Genomic DNA, 18860 nt, shown 5'->3' with positions numbered 1-18860 from the left:
GGACAAACCAAGGAAGAATGACCACTCCGGTGGGGAGCCAGGGTCCTCAGTGGGCCTGTGGCATCTGAAGAAGAGGGCTCCTAAGTGTAAAACGACCAGTATCAGCCAGAACCTCTGATTTAGGAGCAAGCCTTTTTGTGTATGAATAATATGAAATTTTTAATCTCAAATTTCATGTTAGAAAACAATTTAAAGGATCACACTGTGGAGCCAGGAATGCTGGCTTGCCTGCAGCCCCTCTTGGTCTCCTCAGAGAGCCTTAATGTCTCCATTTGTAAAATGTCAGAAAATGGACCGCATGCCTACACAAACTGAAGCAGGACCATTTCTGGAAGGCTGGGTGTAAGTCCCAGCCCCAGTCTTTATTAGCTATGGACCATTAAATTCCTTTCTCAACAGCTACATTTCTTTTCCTAGAGTCTCTAAAATCATGGGAAACATTCTTCTATGAACCACAACTTTCTTTTCCCTACAGGGAAGCAACCTCACACCCTGGTGAAGAGTTAGGCTCAGACATCAGATCAACTGGGCCTGAATCTGGCTCTGCCACCTGCTAGCTGGCAACCTGGGGTAAGCTGGTAGTCTCTCTCAGTCTCAGTTTCCTTCCTTTTCATGCACCCTATCCAGCTGTAATGAGGGTCAAAAGAGAAATATACAAAAAAGTACTCTACACTCTACCTGGCACTTACTAAGCAGTTGTCACCCTTAGTTGTTATTAACAACAGTAACACCACTTAAATCTTCACAACTCTTACTCTTTCCACTATAATTCTCAAGTTCTACGGAATGTGCACAAAAATGTCTCTGTTAATGGACAAATGAATAAAAAAGGTACCATGAGTGCACGCACACACACACAAGAATATTAATCAGAATGAGAAAGAAGGAAATCCTGCTATCTGCAACAACATCTATGGACCTTGAGTATATCTTGCTAAATGAGACAAGTGAGATAGAGAAAGACAAATACTGTATCATATCACTTCAATGTGGAATTTTTAAAAAGTGAAAATCATAGCAACAGAGTCAAAAGAGGGTTAAGCAGGGGCTGGGAATTGGGGAGCTGGAGAGCTGTTAGTCAAAGAGTACAAAAAAAAAAAGAATTACACAAAGGTATCAGAATAAATGCCAATTGCCTTCTTCTACCTTTTCTGAAATAGCAAAACAAATTTAATTGCCATTTTCCCCTACTCTAAACAATCATTCTGGCTTCATAAATTTGACACTTGGAAATGTATAGTGAGGTTAAGAGATTTCTAGTGGAAAAATGCTATGGGTCTGAACTTCCAAGGAGGGCTCAGGCCACCAGCTCTCTTTCAAACAAGGAGAGAATGACCATGAGCTTATTAAAAAGGGACAGGTTAAGCAGACAACCAAGAGAGACTCATGTGGCATTTCCATTCGACCTAATGATGACGGATAGGTTGAGAACCAAACACAGAGACCCCTCTTTATTTGCACAGCTGGAAAACACTCCATTTACCATGAGTTTTGAAGGAGAATCAGGCAGTGCTTATTTAAAATCTTGGCACAGTGAACATTACAGAAGGTCATCAAGGCTTTATGGAGTATCTGGGCTAGTTGGCCCCTCTTTCAGTTTTCTCAGTTCACTTGTTTATCCAACAGTGTGAACGTAGAATTTTAAATTCCAATAAGCCATTCTACAGTGGCAATGATTGTTTTAATGTATTTAAAATGGGGTTTGCTGCTTTGCCTCATTAGGGCTGGTTCCCTCAAGATAGGACCTACTTATGCATAAAATGAGACAAACCAATGAGCTCCAGGCCTCTCTGGATTTTGCTAGTGGAATGGAGGAGGCAGAGAACTCCTGTAAGGGATATGAATATGCCCAGATACTTATTTCCAGAGGTCCGCTGACTTGAGAACTGTCTCATGGCTACCAGGCTTCCAAGCAAGAAGTTTTGCGCCGATAGCAGGTCCTTGACCACTGACCCGGGGACAGTGTGCTGGCCATGACGACTCCCGCTCCTCCCCAGGGTCACTCTGGTCAGTCAGTCAATAGCCTTCTCTCTGGGCTTCCCTGGATCCGCTCTGGTCCCCAAATGCTAATGTTTCATTTCACTGAAGAACTTGGCTGAGTCAGGGCAAAAATATGTGGTGGGTGGGGAAGAAGCCTCCCTGGACCTCATGTCACTTGAGATGAAAAATGTTATGCTGCCTCCATACTATAACAATCTGAGAGTATAAACAATGATTTAATTAATGACCATAGAAGAATACTTGCTCACCGACGTTACGTGGGCTAAACCTCATAACTGACGCAACACAAAGCCGATGTTTATATGGGCACAGATGACTGGAACCTGACATTTTGATGGCAACTGCTACTTTGAAGAGTGGCAAACAATGGCATTTTATTCTCAAAGACCTTTAGAAGAGAAGCAGAGTAGGGAGGTGGAACTATTGTGAGGGACTGACTCTGGCAGGGAAGGAAACAACTGGATTTGGACAGGAAGAGAAGGAGAATCACAGCAGAATCAAGCGGCTGGGCCAGCTAAGCAGCTACTATTACCTCCTTGGATTTTCCAAGTGCCGCACTCAGAACTTACAAATCTATATTCTATGGCCAGGCCCTGAAATACTCTGAGCTGACTAAAATGTCTTCAAAAGGATGCTTCAAGGATTCTTATAAACAATGACTAAAACTAAATTATGGTGTAATATTAGTTGATTAAGACAAGACTTCAACTTCAGTAATTTTCATCAGCTGGACACAGACAGTGGTAAAAACAATATCCCATGACTAAATGCATACTCGCTGATGGGAAGAATTGCAGTCTGATGTGGCAGAAATAACAGAAAAACTTTTAAAAATTAAAAAAAAAATGGAAAGGAGTCTTTTTTCAAGACCACAAAATCAAGGAAAAATTAGGGAAAGTGTAGCTCGTTCAAATGTCAACAAAGTTCCAAAAATTATTCAATGGTCTCTTTACTCAGAGGCAATCTAAGATCCATGCAGCCTTCATCTCCCTGTGCCTACTTCTTTTTTTATATCCCCCCCTCAAATGAAGCCAAGTCTGAGACAATCAGAATTACTGATACCTTTGAGTGAGGTGGGCCAGCCAATAAGCTAAAATAATTGAACATGTTATTCTAGAGATTCAAGGAAATGTTCAAATCTTTCAAGCAGAGTTCCACTTTTTAGATGAGGAAGTTGAGACTTGCTTCAAGTAGAAGCAGATAATTAAAGACAATGTGAAGCAAAGAAAACTGAGGCAGAGGTTTACTTGCTTGGCTATACACATATATTCTGAGAAGTTTCCATATCCATTTACCCTCAAAGCTTAGTCCTGCAGAGCATATTTGTTGGTATTTTTCTTTGTGGGCTTATCTTTGCCTATGTAATTCAGGATGGGGAAGACCTTGCCCAATCTGGGTGTCATAATTTTGCAGGGGGGAGGAAGAAGGAGGCTTGAAATCAGAATTTAGAGTTGCTAATCAGTTAGGATATTAAGAAGAGGTGGCAAGAATACATAGTAGAACTATGCAAAAAATATTTCATGACCCAGATAACCAAGATGGTGTGATCATTCACCTAGAGCCAGACATCCTTCAGTCCAAAGTCAAGTGGGCCTTAGGAAGCATCACTACGAACAAAGCTAGTGGAAGTGATAGAATTCCAGTTTTACTTTTTCAAATTCTAAAAGATGATGTTGTTAAAGTGCTGCACTCAATATGCCAGCAAATTTGGAAAACTCAGTAGGGGCCACAGGACTGGAAAAGGTCAGTTTTCATTCCAATCCGAAAGGCAATGCCAAAAAATGTTCAAACTACTGCACGATTGCACTCATCTCACACGCTAGCAAAGTCATGCTCAAAATTCTCCAAGCCAGGCTTCAACAGTACATGAACTGTGAACTTCCAGATGTTCAAGCTGGATATAGAAAAGGCAGAGGAACCAGAGATCAAATTGCCAACATCCACTGGATCATCGAAAAAGCAAGAGAGTTCCAGGAAAGACATCTACTTCTGCTTTATTGACTATGCCAAAGCCTTTGACTGCATGGATCACAACAAACTGCGGATAATTCTTAAAGAGATAGGAATACCAGACCACCTGACCTGCCTCCTGAGAAATCTATAAGCAGGTCCAGAAGCAAGTTAGAACCAGACATGGAACAACAGACTAGTTCCAAATCAGGAAAGGAGTATGTCAAGGCTATATATTGTCACCCTGCTTATTTAACTTATATGCAGAGTACATCATGCAAAATGCGGGGCTGGATGAAGCACAAGCTGGAGTCAAGATTGCTGGGAGAAATACCAGTAACATCAGATATGCAGATGATACCACCCTTACGGCAGACAACAAAGAAGAACTAAAGAGCCACTTGATGAAAGTGAAAGAGGAGAGTCAAAAAGTTGACTTAAAGCTCAACATTCAGAAAACTAAGATCATGGCATCTGGTCTGATCACTTCATGGCAAATAGGTGGGGAAACAATGGAAAAAATGAGAGACTTTATTTTTTTGAGCTCCAAAATCACTCCAGATGGTGACAGCAACCATGAAATTAAAAGATGCTTGCTCCTTGGAAGAAAAGTTATGACCAACCTAGACAGCTTATTAAAAAGCAGAGACAACAAAGGTCCATCTTAGTCGAGGCTATGGTTTATCCAGTAGACATGTATGGATGTGAGAATATCAAGAAAGCTGAGCACTGAAGAATTGATGCTTTTGAACTGTGGTGTTGGAGAAGACTCTTAAGAGTCCCTCAGACTGCAAGGAAATCAAACCAGTCAATCCTAAAGGAAATCAGTCCTGAATATTCATTGGAAGGACTGATGCTGAAGCTGAAACTTCAATACGTTGGCCAGCTGATGCGAAGAACTGACTCACTGGAAAAACCCTGATGCTGGGAAAGATTGAAGGCAGGAGGAGAAGGGGACGACAAAGGATGAGATGGTGGGATGGCATCAGCAATTCGATGGACATGAGTTTGAGCAAGCTCTGGGTGTTGGTAATGGACAAGGAAGCCTGGCTAGCTGCAGTTCATGGGGTCACAAAGAGTCGGACACTACTGAGCAAATGAACTGAACTGAATCAATCTCAAATGGAGGAGATATAAGCTCATTTTTTCACACAGGTGTTATATGAACAAATGAGTATGCTAGGCATGGGATGGGAGAAGGCAATGGCAACCCACTCCAGTACTCTTGCCTGGGAAATCCCATGGACAGAGGGGCCTGGTAGGCTACAGTCCATGGGGTCACTAAGAGTCAGACATGACTGATATGACTTAGCAGCAGGCATGAGATAGCTATTTTTGATAGGCACATGCCCTAGCAGAGAAAGTCTATGTATAGACAAGAAAAATGCCATGGGATATAGAAATAAACCAAGAAGAAAAAGAAAATCAAAAGCATAGCCCCCTCACTATCTCATCTATCCTGTTATGTCACTTCAGAGTTCACAAGAGCAGAAGAGAGTGTAGACACCACCACATCAGCCCATATGTGTTTTAGCTCATAAATGACCCAGGTTGGATTTGCTTAAAGCCTACTGGCCTATTGAACTAGTGCAAGGTGGCTGGGAATGGTGAGCACATTGATATTTGGTGCACAGTAAATGGTTCTGCCATAGTAATTCTCCCAAAGTCACTCAGCTACTAAGGAATAGAGTAGAACGGCTTAACCATTCCACTTTACTATAACCTCAACGTTTTACATACATTTTTGGAGAAATCTGTTCCAAATCGATCATAATAATTTAGAAACATCCAGACCTTATCTAAGAATTCACAGCCTTCTGGTAGAATTCTCCACTTCCTCATGACTATCTCTATTTCTGCACATCCACAGAGAAGTTATTCAGAACTGAACTCATCAGGGGACCTACCTTTGTTGGCACAGGCCATCCACTTGAGATTGTCTGCAAAAGCAGCCTCTCGTCCAATGAGGTACGTGAAGATGCGAACCTAAGAGGAAGAGGAACGCACAGATCAGTGGTTTTCACTTTTCACCCTCCTGCCCAGACCACAAGCACAGCTCACACACATGTGGTTTACCTCTTTAATGCTCCAAGCCCCCCATCTGTAGAAACATGTTTAAGACATTTGAAGTACAGTCAGCTAGAAATATATTCAGAACTGGGTCTTTGATCTTTTAAACCATATGGCACTGGTGGTGGTTGTTTTTCGGTGTGCAACTTGCAACAGAGAAGAATAACTTGAAACAGGAGACTGGCAGCATTGTAGGCCTGGGTTTGCTACGCACATATGGACAGAGATCATCCAGGTCTGGACCAAATCGGCAACCATTTTCCTCATCTGTACAGGAAGTACGAAGTGTGCTCTTCTTGGGAATAGAAACATCACTGAAAGACCCTCGGCATGCCCCCCTCCCTCAGTGGTGAGGACAGGCTGCAGACACTCTCTTACCATCTGTTGTGGTAATTAATTGGAATGAGAGGCACAGCCTGTAGCCAGGAGACCAAAGGAAACCCTCTCTAGCCTTCCTAAAGTTTGGCTCCTGAAGACTCAAGAACACATGTAAAACCTTGAATCTCTCATTTTCTACTGCCTTCTCAAATCTCTCATAAGGCCAGAATTCTTTGAAAAAAAAGCGCAACCCACTTCCCAAAGTTGTACATGAGGGTTAGATGGAAGAAAACCAAGAAATAAAAAGGGTTAAAATCCTCTAGTTTAAACTTTGGGCTTCCCAGGTGGCTCAGTGGGTAAAGAACCAGCCTGCAATGCAGGAGCATGCCGAAGATATCTGTTCGATACCTGAGTTGGGAAGATCCCCTGGAGGAGGGCACAGCAACCCACTCCAGTATTTTTGCCTGGAGAATCCCATGAACAGAGGAGCCTGGCGGGTTACAGTCCATAGGTTGCAAAGAGTCTGACACAACTGAAGCGACTGAGCCCAGCACGCAGTTTAAACTTTAAATGGTATGTGGATCAGCACCACGCAGTCCAAACAAAACTCTCCCAGCAGGTCAAGTCAGTCCTTGAACAATGGTTTGTGACTGAGTAAAATTCAGACATGGTGTTAAATGAATTATGTTCCATATGTGGCCCCAAAATCTTTCCAGGTGATGTCCCTTCCGCTCAGTCAGTCTGGGTCGGGAATCCCTACCGTTCCTTTAGAGCCTTCACTTCGACTATAGTGAACTAGTATCTTGTGCGCTTACATCTGTGAGGTTGAGCTCCACTAGACCGTCCAGCTGACAAGGAATAAGGGTGGTTCTGCTTTGATGGGGCACACAACTTGGAACGTTACAACTCAGTACATGACTGGATAAAAACGTAAATACTCATAGCTGACTGTGAAAAGGAAGACTCTGTTTTAGCTATGAGTACCCTCTTGTCTGAGACATAACTTGAAGACTAGTTCTTATGGGATGGTTTATTTCCAGCTTAAAGAGATGCTTACACACACATTATCACTGTGCTGCCTTAGTCTGTCCTCATCTGTGTTCAGTGAGGCAGTCATTTCATCCATCACAGCACCTGCAAGGGGGCTTCCAGGGCATGAGCAGACACACATGCCTTTGCCTCTCCCGTTTTCTTAGCTCTTTTGGACACTATTCCCAATGGAATCACACAGGGAGGATGGATACTTTTCTTTTTTTTAATTAGGAGATTCTGAGTCTTTGGGGAAAAAAAAAAAAAAAGAAGATGCAACCTCATATGCCCTAACCGGTTACCACTGACCTTTCTACACAGAGCTGTCCCCTCCTCACTTTTCCTGCCTGGCCACTGGTGGCTTTAGCTGAAGATGACTGATTTGGGGGAAAATTGAGACTCAATTAAGTAAAGTGAGGTAAACTTGCTCAGTTTCATCAAGTCCTGATATAATAAGAGAGGTCTTCCAAGACCTCAGGATAACACTGAGGTCTACTCTTAATTTCCTGGAGATGCTGGTTCTGTCAGCCCAACCAGCTGCAAGACCTAGAACTAGCCCCCACAGGAGCCGAACCAGTCCCAGGCTTTTCTTTTTTTTTAAATAAATATTCAGCTTTCATTTGTAATTCAAGTTATTTAAAAGGAAGCTTCAGACTGATTACAAAAAAAAAAAAAAAAACTGCAGAAAGCAAGTTTTTAACAAAGCAGGAAGCACAAGAGAGAGCTCTAGAGAATGAAGCTATGAGTCTATCTTTGCAGGCAAAAGGCAAAGACCTGACACAAAACAGCGTATTTGTTGTGAGCAAAGGCACTTGCAGGTGCCAAACCTCCTCTGCCATCCAGGTGCAGAACCAGAGAATAAACTGAGTTCTCTCCTGGGGGCAAAGTTAAAACCCCAAACAACACTGTGAACCATTAGAAAAATGTCTATAGTTCCTGATTTTAAAAGATCGCAGCATATCTGGAAAACCAGTAGGACTGCATCAAACTTCAGACCAGACATGATTGTGCAACAATAATTGAGCTACAACCACAACCGTAAAAACCAGCACCATGAACCCCTCACCAGCACTGTTGCCTCTCCTGCTGACACTACCACAGCTTCTCTAGTCAGCACCATCCCTTGGCTCAGGTGTGTGCAGAGATCTATAGCATTATACTTGTTTGGTTGGTTTGCATTTGATTGCTTAAGAAAGAAAAATCAGGATCATGTTAAATATTTCCATTTACGTGCAGTCTTTGGCTTCCAGTGTACTGGCCCCCTTATTTGAGCTAGAAATGGCATGGAAATGACTCGTTGTCTCTTTGCCTATAAAATAAACATAATCAAACAATACTGGGTTCATGCCCTGGATTTCTCACAATAATGCCTTTCAACTGGCAACAGCATAAAGGGACTTTATTCCAAAATAAATATTTTGGAGCGCAGTGTAACAATAGCATTTTATATTTGTAGTTTTTTCAGACTGAGTAATTCTACTTTTAGGAATTTATCTTATAGTCAGGATAACAAATAAAATGCCTGTGGGGGCCATGCAGATAACAGAGATGACACGAAGTCACAGGAGTATGAAGAGTTGTACAATGCATGTCTTCTTAAAGTCCTATGACTTGGTTTTAGACATTTTCATAAATACACAAAATTGTAAAAGGCTAAAGATATTCACCTTTATTATTTGTAATGATTCAGCTCAGTTCACTTCTGAATGACGTTCAGTTCAGTCACTCAGTCGTGTCTAACTCTTTGCGACCCCATGAATCACAGCACACCAGGCCTCCCTGTCCATCACCAACTCCCGGAGTTTACTCAAACTCATGTCCATCGAGTCGGTGATGCCACCCAGCTATCTCATCCTCTGTCGTCCCCTTCTCCTCCTGCCCCCAATCCCTCCCAGCATCAGGGTCTTTTCCAACGAGTCAACTCTTTGTATGAGGTGGCCAAAGTATTGGAGTTTCAGCTTCAGCATCAGTCCTTCCAATGAACACCCAAGACTGATCATTTGTAATGATTAAAACCTGCTAAATCCCTAGTTTCTTTTGATAGCCAATTGTCTAAAAAGTCTTGGGACATTCATGTAGTGGAATATCATACAGCTATGTACTCATAAGAAATATATCCATTATAAATTAGCAAGGGGGAAAGCAAGTTGTGGAATATTGTGTAGCACAGAATCCTGTTTTTTTTCTAAAAGGGGACTTACACGTTTTACTCTGTAAACTTCTATATCCTCTGAATGTTTTTACAAATGAATAAACATAGCTTTAATAATTGAAGATCATTTTAAATGAAAATAAAGTAATGACACTGCTACTTCCTGAACCATTCTTCAAGGACATAGGAAGAGTAAATTTACCAGTGAAAATCAAAAAGGAGAAGAGATGATATGTGGAAATTAAGTTCTGTCCTTGCATCTTGCAGAGTGGGCTGCCTTACTTCCATTGCTCAATGAAATGAATGCAAAACCTCTGTGACTAACAGTCAAATTGCTAATTTCTGCCTCTAGCAGATTCTGTAACCTGATGGATTTTATTTCCAATAATTGGGGATTTATTTCTTAAGAACCTCCATCAAATAAACTTTAACAAATCTGCCTTGAGGCCAACTACTTTTACAATATATGGCAAGGCTCCTTAGCAGAGGCAATAGGGATAGTTCTGAAGGTCCGGTTCACAGCACGGATGGCAATGGGGAGGGTCCGTGGCAAAGATCAGACCAGGGAAGTTATCAGGACACAGCAAAACACACCAGAAAGCCAGGTCTTTGTGTTCATCATCCACAGGCATGAGGGCATCACTTTCAGTACTGCTGCAAAAAGGCAGAAGGGGAGAGGTCTGCATCAACCTGTTAGTTCATTTTGATCTCCCAGTTGAGTTTGGATGGTCTTTAAATGTTCTACAAATCCAATAAAGCTCAATAAACTGCTAGGATGTGGATATTTCCAAGTTCAAAGTCACTTAATCTACTTAGTATAAAGTTTCCCAGATGACATAAAGAACTCAGTCCAGTTTTTCCAAAACAGACTGTTGCTTCTTGCTCATATAGATGCAATTCTCTCCAAAAACATAGAGGGGTGCCATTCCTCTCTACCTTTGGTGAACATAGGGTAGCTTGACTTTGTGAAGATGTTGTTGAATATGAAAGTCACTCAGTTGTGTCCGACTCTTTGCGACCCCATGGACTATTCAGGACATGGAATTCTTCAGGCCAGAATACTGGAGTAGGTAGCCTTTTCCTTCTCCAGGGGATCTTTCCAACCCAGGGATCGAACCCAGGTCTCCTGCACCGCAGGCAGATTCTTTACCAACTGAGCCACCAGGGAAGCCCAAGAATACTGGAGTGGGTAGCCTATCCCTTCTCCACCGGGATCTTCCCAACCCAAGGAATCGAACTGGGGTCTCCTTCATTGCAGGTGGACTTTTACCAACTGAGCTATCAGGGAAGTCCCCTTGTGAAGATAATGAATCAAATTATTTCCTTTCTACAGACATTAAAAGACGGGAGGGAAACTGGCTGCCAGTAGAGCCATAATGGGGCAATTGCACAGCCAGCAAACAGGCTGTTGCTGCCCTCACAACTCACTTCAGTGTTGAAGCCCTGGCTTTTGAGACAGTCCAAGAATCCATCATCCATCTGTCACAAGTAACTTCTGAGCACCAACTATGTGCCAGGGCCCATTCTTGGTATTGGGGATACAATGGATGAAGAGAAAAAAAAAACCTCTCTGTGCTCAGGGAGCATACATTCTCATGAGAGTAAAACAGATGATAAATGGCAGATTCATATGCAACATTTAGGTAATTGTCAAATTAAAAGCTTATGAAGAAATAAAAGAAGAAATAATTAAACAATGGACAGTGATGACGGCTGCTATTTTAGTTTTTTTTTTTTTTTTTTTTTTTTTTTTTTTATTAGTTGGAGGCTAATTGCTTCACAACATTTCAGTGGGTTTTGTCATACATTGATATGAATCAGCCATAGATTTACACTTATTCCCCATCCCGATCCCCCCTCCCATCTCCCTCTCCACCCGATTCCTCTGGGTCTTCGACGGCTGCTATTTTAGAAAGGGAGGAAGGGAAGGCCTCCCTGATAAGGTGATACTTGAGCAGAGATCTGGACAAAATGTGGGTGGAGGTAGGGGAGCAAGACATATGGCTATTGGGGAAGATTGTTCCAGGTGAAGGTAGCTGAAGGTACAAAGTCTTGAGATAGGGCTACTCAAGGGATATTGATAAGACCAGTGTGGATGAAGTGAAGTCCAGTAGGAGAGAGTGTAGGGAATGAACTTGGACAGACAACAGGTGCCTAATCATGTGGGCCTTGCAGCCTCTGTTAAGAGGCTAGGCTTTTTCTGTAGCAAGAACAGAAGCCACAGGAGGAACTGAGTAGAAGCCTGACAAGAATTGACACATCCTGTGAAAGGATCATTCTGCAGTGTGAACAGGCCTTGGAGAGTTGTACTCATTCTGGTTGTCCATTCCAATTTCCCGTGATGTTCTTACAATTTTGAATACACAGGGCCCATTCCAGACAATCAAATCAGAACCTCTGGAGGCAAGGCCCAACTTTTAATCTCCCTGTGAACATTTTAATGTGCATCGAAGTTTGAGAACCACGGCCACAGGGGGATAAGAGAAGCAGAGCCACTAAGTAGGGGCCACCAAAACACTGAAAGTGAGAAATGGCAGTGGCCTGGCCACGGGGGTGAAAGTTTTCAGACTTCACTGGGCATTCGAATCACCAATCCCCAGCAGCTGCTCTTCAAAAACTCAGATTAAGTTGGCCCAGGGAACTGTGTTTTTTAGAAGCACCCATGGTGAGTCTGAAACAAGTGACTGGAGTCCAACACTTCAGAAAGATACCAAAAAGATAAGGCCTGAACAAAAAGCCGGAATGGGAACTAAGAAATCTTTGAAGTCATTTCCAATAAAGGTGTTTCTACATACTGCCAAGGACTGAGGCTAAACTTCAAGGAGTTTACAATCCATTGGATGGTTTTAAAAAAAAAAACAAAAAAACAGAGAAGCTGGATCAAGATGGTATTTTTAAAGAAGTCTGTGTCAATCCTACAAACAGGAACATCAGACACCAATCAGACTGGGCAAGCAGGATCAGTCAACTACAGTTTCTTCTTTTCTCAAGAAAAAGCAGACCTGTACTAAGATGTCTATAGCTGCTGAGCTGGGTGTTCATACACAAAGCATTGCTTCTTGAAACTACAATAGCCCCACTACCGCATCCAAATACAAAGGAAAGGGCTGCACAGGGCACTGAGGAGCCTTCAAATATACAGTCTTTACTCTTATTTTTAGAAAGGAAGGCGACCTTTTACTTTAAAATAGCATTTAACTACAAATCCAGTATCCTTAACTATAAAAACATGCAACTCATATGGATTATAAGTATAAATAAAATTTGCTAAAAGAATCATCCAGTACATATCACTGCCCACACCTATGTACATGTTCCATATTTCCATTCAGCTAAAGGAGATCAGTCCTGGGTGTTCATTGGAAGGACTGATGCTGAAGCTGAAACTCCAATACTTTGGCCACCTCATGTGAAGAGCTGACTCATTGGAAAAGACCCTGATGCTGGGAGGGATTGGGGGCAGGAGGAGAAGGGACGACAGAGGATGAGATGGTTGGATGGCATCACCAACTTGATGGACATGAGTTTGAGTAAACTCCGGGAGTTGGTGATGGACAGGGAGGCCTGGAGTGCTGCGATTCACGGGGTCGCAAAGAGTCGGACACGACTGAGTGACTGAAGTGAACTGAACTGAACTGAAGCAGCAGCCTCTGCAAACAAGCATGTGGACTCACCTTCTCACCTACTCCTATCCCTTTTGACTCATAGACCAACTCAACTATCCCCTAAAATATCCCCATGATTTCTTAAAAATAGTACACAACTTTGGCTTCAGAAAGAAGTCATCTGACGTCTTTGTCTTTTAAAGTCAATTTGATATTACTATATTCTTAGTCTGTATCCTCACAAAAAATAATCACAACCAACTTCTATTGCAATTTGCTCTTTTCTATGATTTCTGATGCAGGGAAGCATTTCTGAATAAAATATTTAATCTCTAAGCAGAAAATGAGAGCTGGAACTTGATTAACCACAAAAATGCCTCATAAATCACTGCCAATATTTGTTTGCATGAAAATTCTACAAGAGTAGAGGTGGGCTCAGAGATGGTTGATGCCAATGAAAACAGTTTTATTGAGCAGGCTGCTTTAATCTAGAAGCCATCATGCTTATAATAAAATAAGAAACATCCTTATCCAGAAGGACAAGAGAGGCAAATAAGGTAGTAGTGCCCTGAGCAGCAATAAAATGGGATAAATTGAATTAAATTACAAAAGTAATAAAATTTCAACAAATGAATATCATAGATCATTTTGAAAAACAGACTGTCATTTTGGGTATGCTCTAAGAGTCTGTAAAATCACCTTCCTCTCAAGCACAGTGCCTCATATCTCATGTGAGGTATTGAAAATATCCTAATTCAGAAAAAACTGCCATGTGTAATCTTCTGGCCAGGGATGGAAATCCAGTTTTATTTGCCAAGTGAAAGAGATGGCTGTCTCAGGGTTACCTAGAGACTGTAACCTAGTTTAGCATACTGGAAAAGAGATTACACACCACTTCATTGAGCAGTAGGAAGTCAGGCTACAAACATCCTCAAAGGTGGGTGATACAATTCATTAGATTATCCAGCATCATTAACTTCATTCACAGGGTATTTTTGATGCTCTGATATCTGGGGCCTTATAGTTCTGGAGAAACTGTCCATGCCAGGGTTAGCCAATTTTGGAAACAGTAAACAATTTGCCTTCAAGTATACCTTTGATATGCAAACCAACCAACCCAAACCCCATTGAGCTCAGTTCTCTCTATCAGGTGTGCATACCTTGGGCCAGTATCCACCTGCCCTCATCACTCCAGGGCCAGGCAGGTACCAGACAACTAAGGGTAGCCACTACACTTCCAGAGCCAACTGAAATTATTCAATTTTAAGCTTGCTTATCTTGTTTTGCCTCTTTCTTCCCAAGAAAACCACAGTAAAGACTTTAGCCCACCAGTTCCCCCCTCTCTCTCTGGTCACTCATTTTATATTGGTGCTTCCCCAGGAAACTCTGTATAGAATGATACGCCTCTTGCTTCCAGGGGTCAATGAGACTTTCTTCATGACATTCATTTCCATGTCTATGTGGCTTAATATATTTGATTAAAACAAATACTGAGTACCCTTAAAATGGGTTGCGAATCAGGAGAATTTGGTTCCAGGTGAGTCAAAAATCCATACTTACTATCTTGGCAATCTTGACTAAGTTAGTGAAACCCTCTGAACTGTGCTTTTTCCACCTACACATGGATTACCCATTCATTCATTTACTGTGATCAATAGCAAATGAGTTAATAAATGAAAAGACAAGTCAGAAGCAATGAGTTCCAGTCAGCTGGGGTTGCATTCCACTTATGTTTCAGATGATTATTACATTAAACCAAACAAGGTGAGCCCAGGAGAGCCAAAACCCCTATTCATGGATGCCTCCCTAACCGTACCCAGAGATTTGGCTGAAGAGGAAACTGACTTTCATAAGTGAAGAAGAGGATTATTTCCTACAAAAGGGTTTTGACAAGCTAAGGATAATGAGATTGACAATTCCTAACACAATCAGAATAACACTAGAGGTATAACAATGAAACCTTCTATTAACCTTTGCAGTCATAAGATCCACCAAGAATTTGGCAAGGGCTATGGACTTTCTCTCCACAAAAAATGCCCCAAAGATCAACATTCACATTTCAGATAAGATTTATGAGGTTTGGGGCATGTCCTCCATCGAAGCCCAAACTCAGGTTCTCTGGGAACCTCTAGATTTCAGTTTAAAAACTGCTGTTTTTATATACTCTCGTATTCTGCACTATAAATTTCTCAAGAACAGATTATGTTCTGTGGACAACCAAGATGGGTACTTTCAACTTAAGTGTTTGCCAAATTGAGAGAGAGGTTCATTCATTTACATGCTCCATCTTGGCTGATTTAGTGAGTACTAGATACTGGATATCCATTATCAGATCCAGAAAAGTCACATGAGGAGTAAGTTTCTCAACATGGAGAAACAAGACATCAAGAATCCTGAGAAAAATGGGCTTCAATGTAAACCCTGAGTTCCTAGGGCGACATCTAATCATGGAGCCTTTGAAGGAGTGAACTTAAAAGACGCAGGGATGGAGTGGACAGACAGACATGACTCCTGTCTCATTTCTATCTGAATTCAAAGAATCCAGCACATTGGTTGGCAAAGAGTCAGCACTCAACCACTTGTTGACTGGCAATGGCATAAAAGTCACCTTCGGCTGACTCCTGAAACAAACTCATCATGGATTTCTGTGGCTGGGAGATTCCTCTCTGCCTCTCTTGCCCTCAGACCCAGAGAGAGAAGGTGGTGACAGTTATTTGCTTACAAGCGTGCCCGCTCTTCCAAGAAGACTTACAGATTCAATACCATAAACAAAAAGAAACTCATGTGTATAAGGCTGATAAATTATGCAAAACATCAGAAAATCTGCTTATGGAAAAGAAAAGCTAATTGTTCCACAAATTGGGGTGGCAATATTTATGGTCATGAGACATCATGGGATTGTGCAACTCCCTGGGATAGAACCCCCCAATGTCTTTCCACTGCACTTAGGCTATACTGCAAACTCATATCACAGCTGGATATCCTGGAAGATATGGAAACACGACAAACTCCTTCCAGCTTGAGCGTCTATGCCGCCAGCTTTTCCACTGCCTAGAATGTTCTCCTCCACTTTGCACAGCTGACTCCCTCTGACCCCAGTTCCCCTCCTTTGGATCTTTCCATTTGTCCCCTCCATGGTGCCTGGTACATTTTGCAGCTATCATTATGATTTGTTTGTTTACTTGATTTACACCTATTTCTCCCTCCATAGAAATGTAGATGTTGTGAGGGCACAATGAAGCAACTGTGCCCAACTCAGTATCCAGCATAGAATAGACTTCTAACCGATATCAGTCACCCACCCCTCTTCATTTCTTTTCACAAATTTTGGAAATCGAAAGAGGTCAGCATGGGATATACTAGAATTTGTCAGAGTTAGAGTCCTTTCCTTCATTACTAACTCCATTTCAAATACTTTCCTATTTTTCAAACTGGCCTGCTATCAATCAGCTGAAGTTTTACTTTCCCTATGCTCAGTTCCCTTGTCTCTTTTACACTGAAGCTCAATGATAAAACAGGAAGAAAGGGAGAAATGAAAAATCTTCTGGTCTTTATTATTACAGTCTCCACTTCTGGGGCCATAAAATGGTGTCATATTTAAGGCCTTCCATGGGTGGATGATCGGGTTTATAATATATTTTTCCTAGGTTCTCCCACTTGATTCTAGATGAAAACCATGCAAAGATCGAAGCCAATGGTATTTTAAATAACTGCCTGCTTCAGAGATTACCTAGCAGGGAAAAGACTACATCTTAAAATAGTGATGTGACACTTGCTATTCCTAGCAACTCTGAGTAGAATTCTCTCCTTTTCCCCCATACTTTGTGACAGTTTGGACAGATGGCATCACTTGATGAAAAATAGAGATGACTGGGTGGGCAGGTTAGCAGAATGCAGTGGATACAAGATAAGGTTAAGAACTGGGAACTTGGCACACCTCATTTTAGAATCTGTCTTCTCTGAAGGAGCTGAAATTCTTCGAAACCTCCTTTTCCTTACTTGTAAAATAGGATGGTGTTAACAGGACCTACTTGGCAGAACTGCTGCTAAGTGAAACAAAGTAAAATAGTAGGGGCTGGATGGGGAGGTAATCCTGCAAGTGTGTGTCTGACAAGAGATTCTTTCTAAGAGGAGACCTCCAGTGGTGCTCCTTGCCCGGACCCTAAAGAGAGTTAGACTGGGGAAAAGCTCAGGAGGGCAAAGCTTGAAGACCTGACCTAGGACTGCCTCTCTAGACCTTAGAGAAAAGCTCCTTTTCCCTTATTATCCCTCCCTGAAATTTGTCTCCCTTTGCTTTCCTCTACCTCTGGACTGGGGAGGCTCCAAGAGTCCAAATCAAGGTATGGGACCAAGGACCATTTGGCCTTGGTCACAGGTGTTGTGCTCGTGTGTCCTCACTGGGATTTGTGGCTCAAAGCCCACGAAAGCAGCAGCATGATGCAGAGAGAGCGCCCCCTCCACAAAGCATCCTGGTCACTCAGTGCAGTGGCAGGTTACAGGTCAAGGATTTAGGAGTCTGGAATTCTGCCCAAATCATTCTCAAACTCATTAAAACCAACAGCTGTTGTGAATGCTAAGCTAGCACAGTTGTTTTCTCCCAAGATTCTTGTCACTTCTATTTCCCCAACCAATCCTTCCTGTCACTAGCAATTAGTCCAAAATAGCAGCTTCCGCTGTCATCTCACCTGCTGCCTTCTGGGGCTTAAATATCAGTAAGAAAAGTCAAGGGCTTCTCAGACATCTGCAAGGATATTGTTGAAGACAGTGTTCATTCCATTTTACCTGTGATTCTCCAAGAGGCAGACAGGTAGGAACCTGGCTCTTGGAGACAGCTAAGGAATGTGTGTATATCAGAATCACCTGAAGGGTTTTGGCAATATATATGTTGTTCATTATCTATACACCAACCTTGCCCCTCTCCAGAGGTTCCAGTGCATCCCAAACCTAGAACTCCCACTGAGAGAACAAGTTCCCGGGTTCTGAAGATCCTACCCTAGAGAGCCACTAAACTGACATAAATATGAGTATAGGCCTCATGTGGATGGGAGAGGAAAGTAAATTAAAGTTCCAGAGGGATTTGGAGGGCCATTGTCTTCTTCTCTGGAGAGCCACTGTCTTCTTTCTAAGAAACTCCAGGGGAAATTTATTGTCTTCAGTCAGTAAGTTCTATTTTATCCTAAGCAACTGTTACGTTTTAAGTAACAGCTGTCCTGGGTTCCCTCAAGAAGAGGGTTCCACTCTCAGAGATTAGGTGTTTTGGGCTCTACTTTTATAACCCTCACTTTGACCTTCCTACTGGCCTCTAATTTGTATTACCATTTTTGCTTTATATTTCCCATCCACCCACACTCCTATCTACTCTTCCTATCGAGTATTAATGGTGCCTGTGCCTTAAATCGCTTCAATCATGTCTGACTCTTTGCGACCCTATGGACTGTAGCCCACCAGGCTCCTCTGTTCATGGGATTCTCCAGGCAAGAATACAGGAGTGGGTTGTCATGCCCTTCTCCAGGGGATCTTTCTGACCCAAGGATCGAACCCAAGTCTCTTATGTCTCCTGCAGGGAGGAAAAAACCATATGGTCTCCACTCTCACTGAAGCTGTAAGTTTTGAAAATACTTTTTATAGAACAAGGAAGGCAAAGAGATATAAAGAAAAAAAGTGAGAGAGGAGATGGGACTGCTTTTCTGTTATTATTGCCGACTTCACAGAAGTTACTGGTTGGAGATCCTCCT

General features: G+C 42.2%; 1 protein-coding gene across 4 annotated transcripts in view; it reads right to left on the bottom strand.

Moving 5' to 3' along the window:
- CACNA2D3 (calcium voltage-gated channel auxiliary subunit alpha2delta 3) overlaps positions 1-18860 on the bottom strand; it is an 853893-nt gene that overhangs the window by 270227 nt on the left and 564806 nt on the right. For all 4 annotated transcript variants that reach the window (XR_006264409.1, XM_043442153.1, XM_043442156.1 and 1 more), the window contains exon 12: positions 5859-5937. Coding sequence is in view for 3 of the 4 variants with exons in the window: in XM_043442153.1 (XP_043298088.1) it covers positions 5859-5937 (79 nt within the window). In the remaining variant the exon portion in view is untranslated. The remainder of the gene's footprint in view (positions 1-5858; positions 5938-18860) is intronic.

The sequence above is a fragment of the Cervus canadensis genome, chromosome 22 (assembly GCF_019320065.1).
Source record: "Cervus canadensis isolate Bull #8, Minnesota chromosome 22, ASM1932006v1, whole genome shotgun sequence".
NCBI classification, from domain to species: domain Eukaryota; kingdom Metazoa; phylum Chordata; class Mammalia; order Artiodactyla; family Cervidae; genus Cervus; species Cervus canadensis.
The sequence above is the reverse complement of the archived record's forward strand: the minus strand, read 5'-3'. Positions and strand labels throughout refer to the sequence as shown.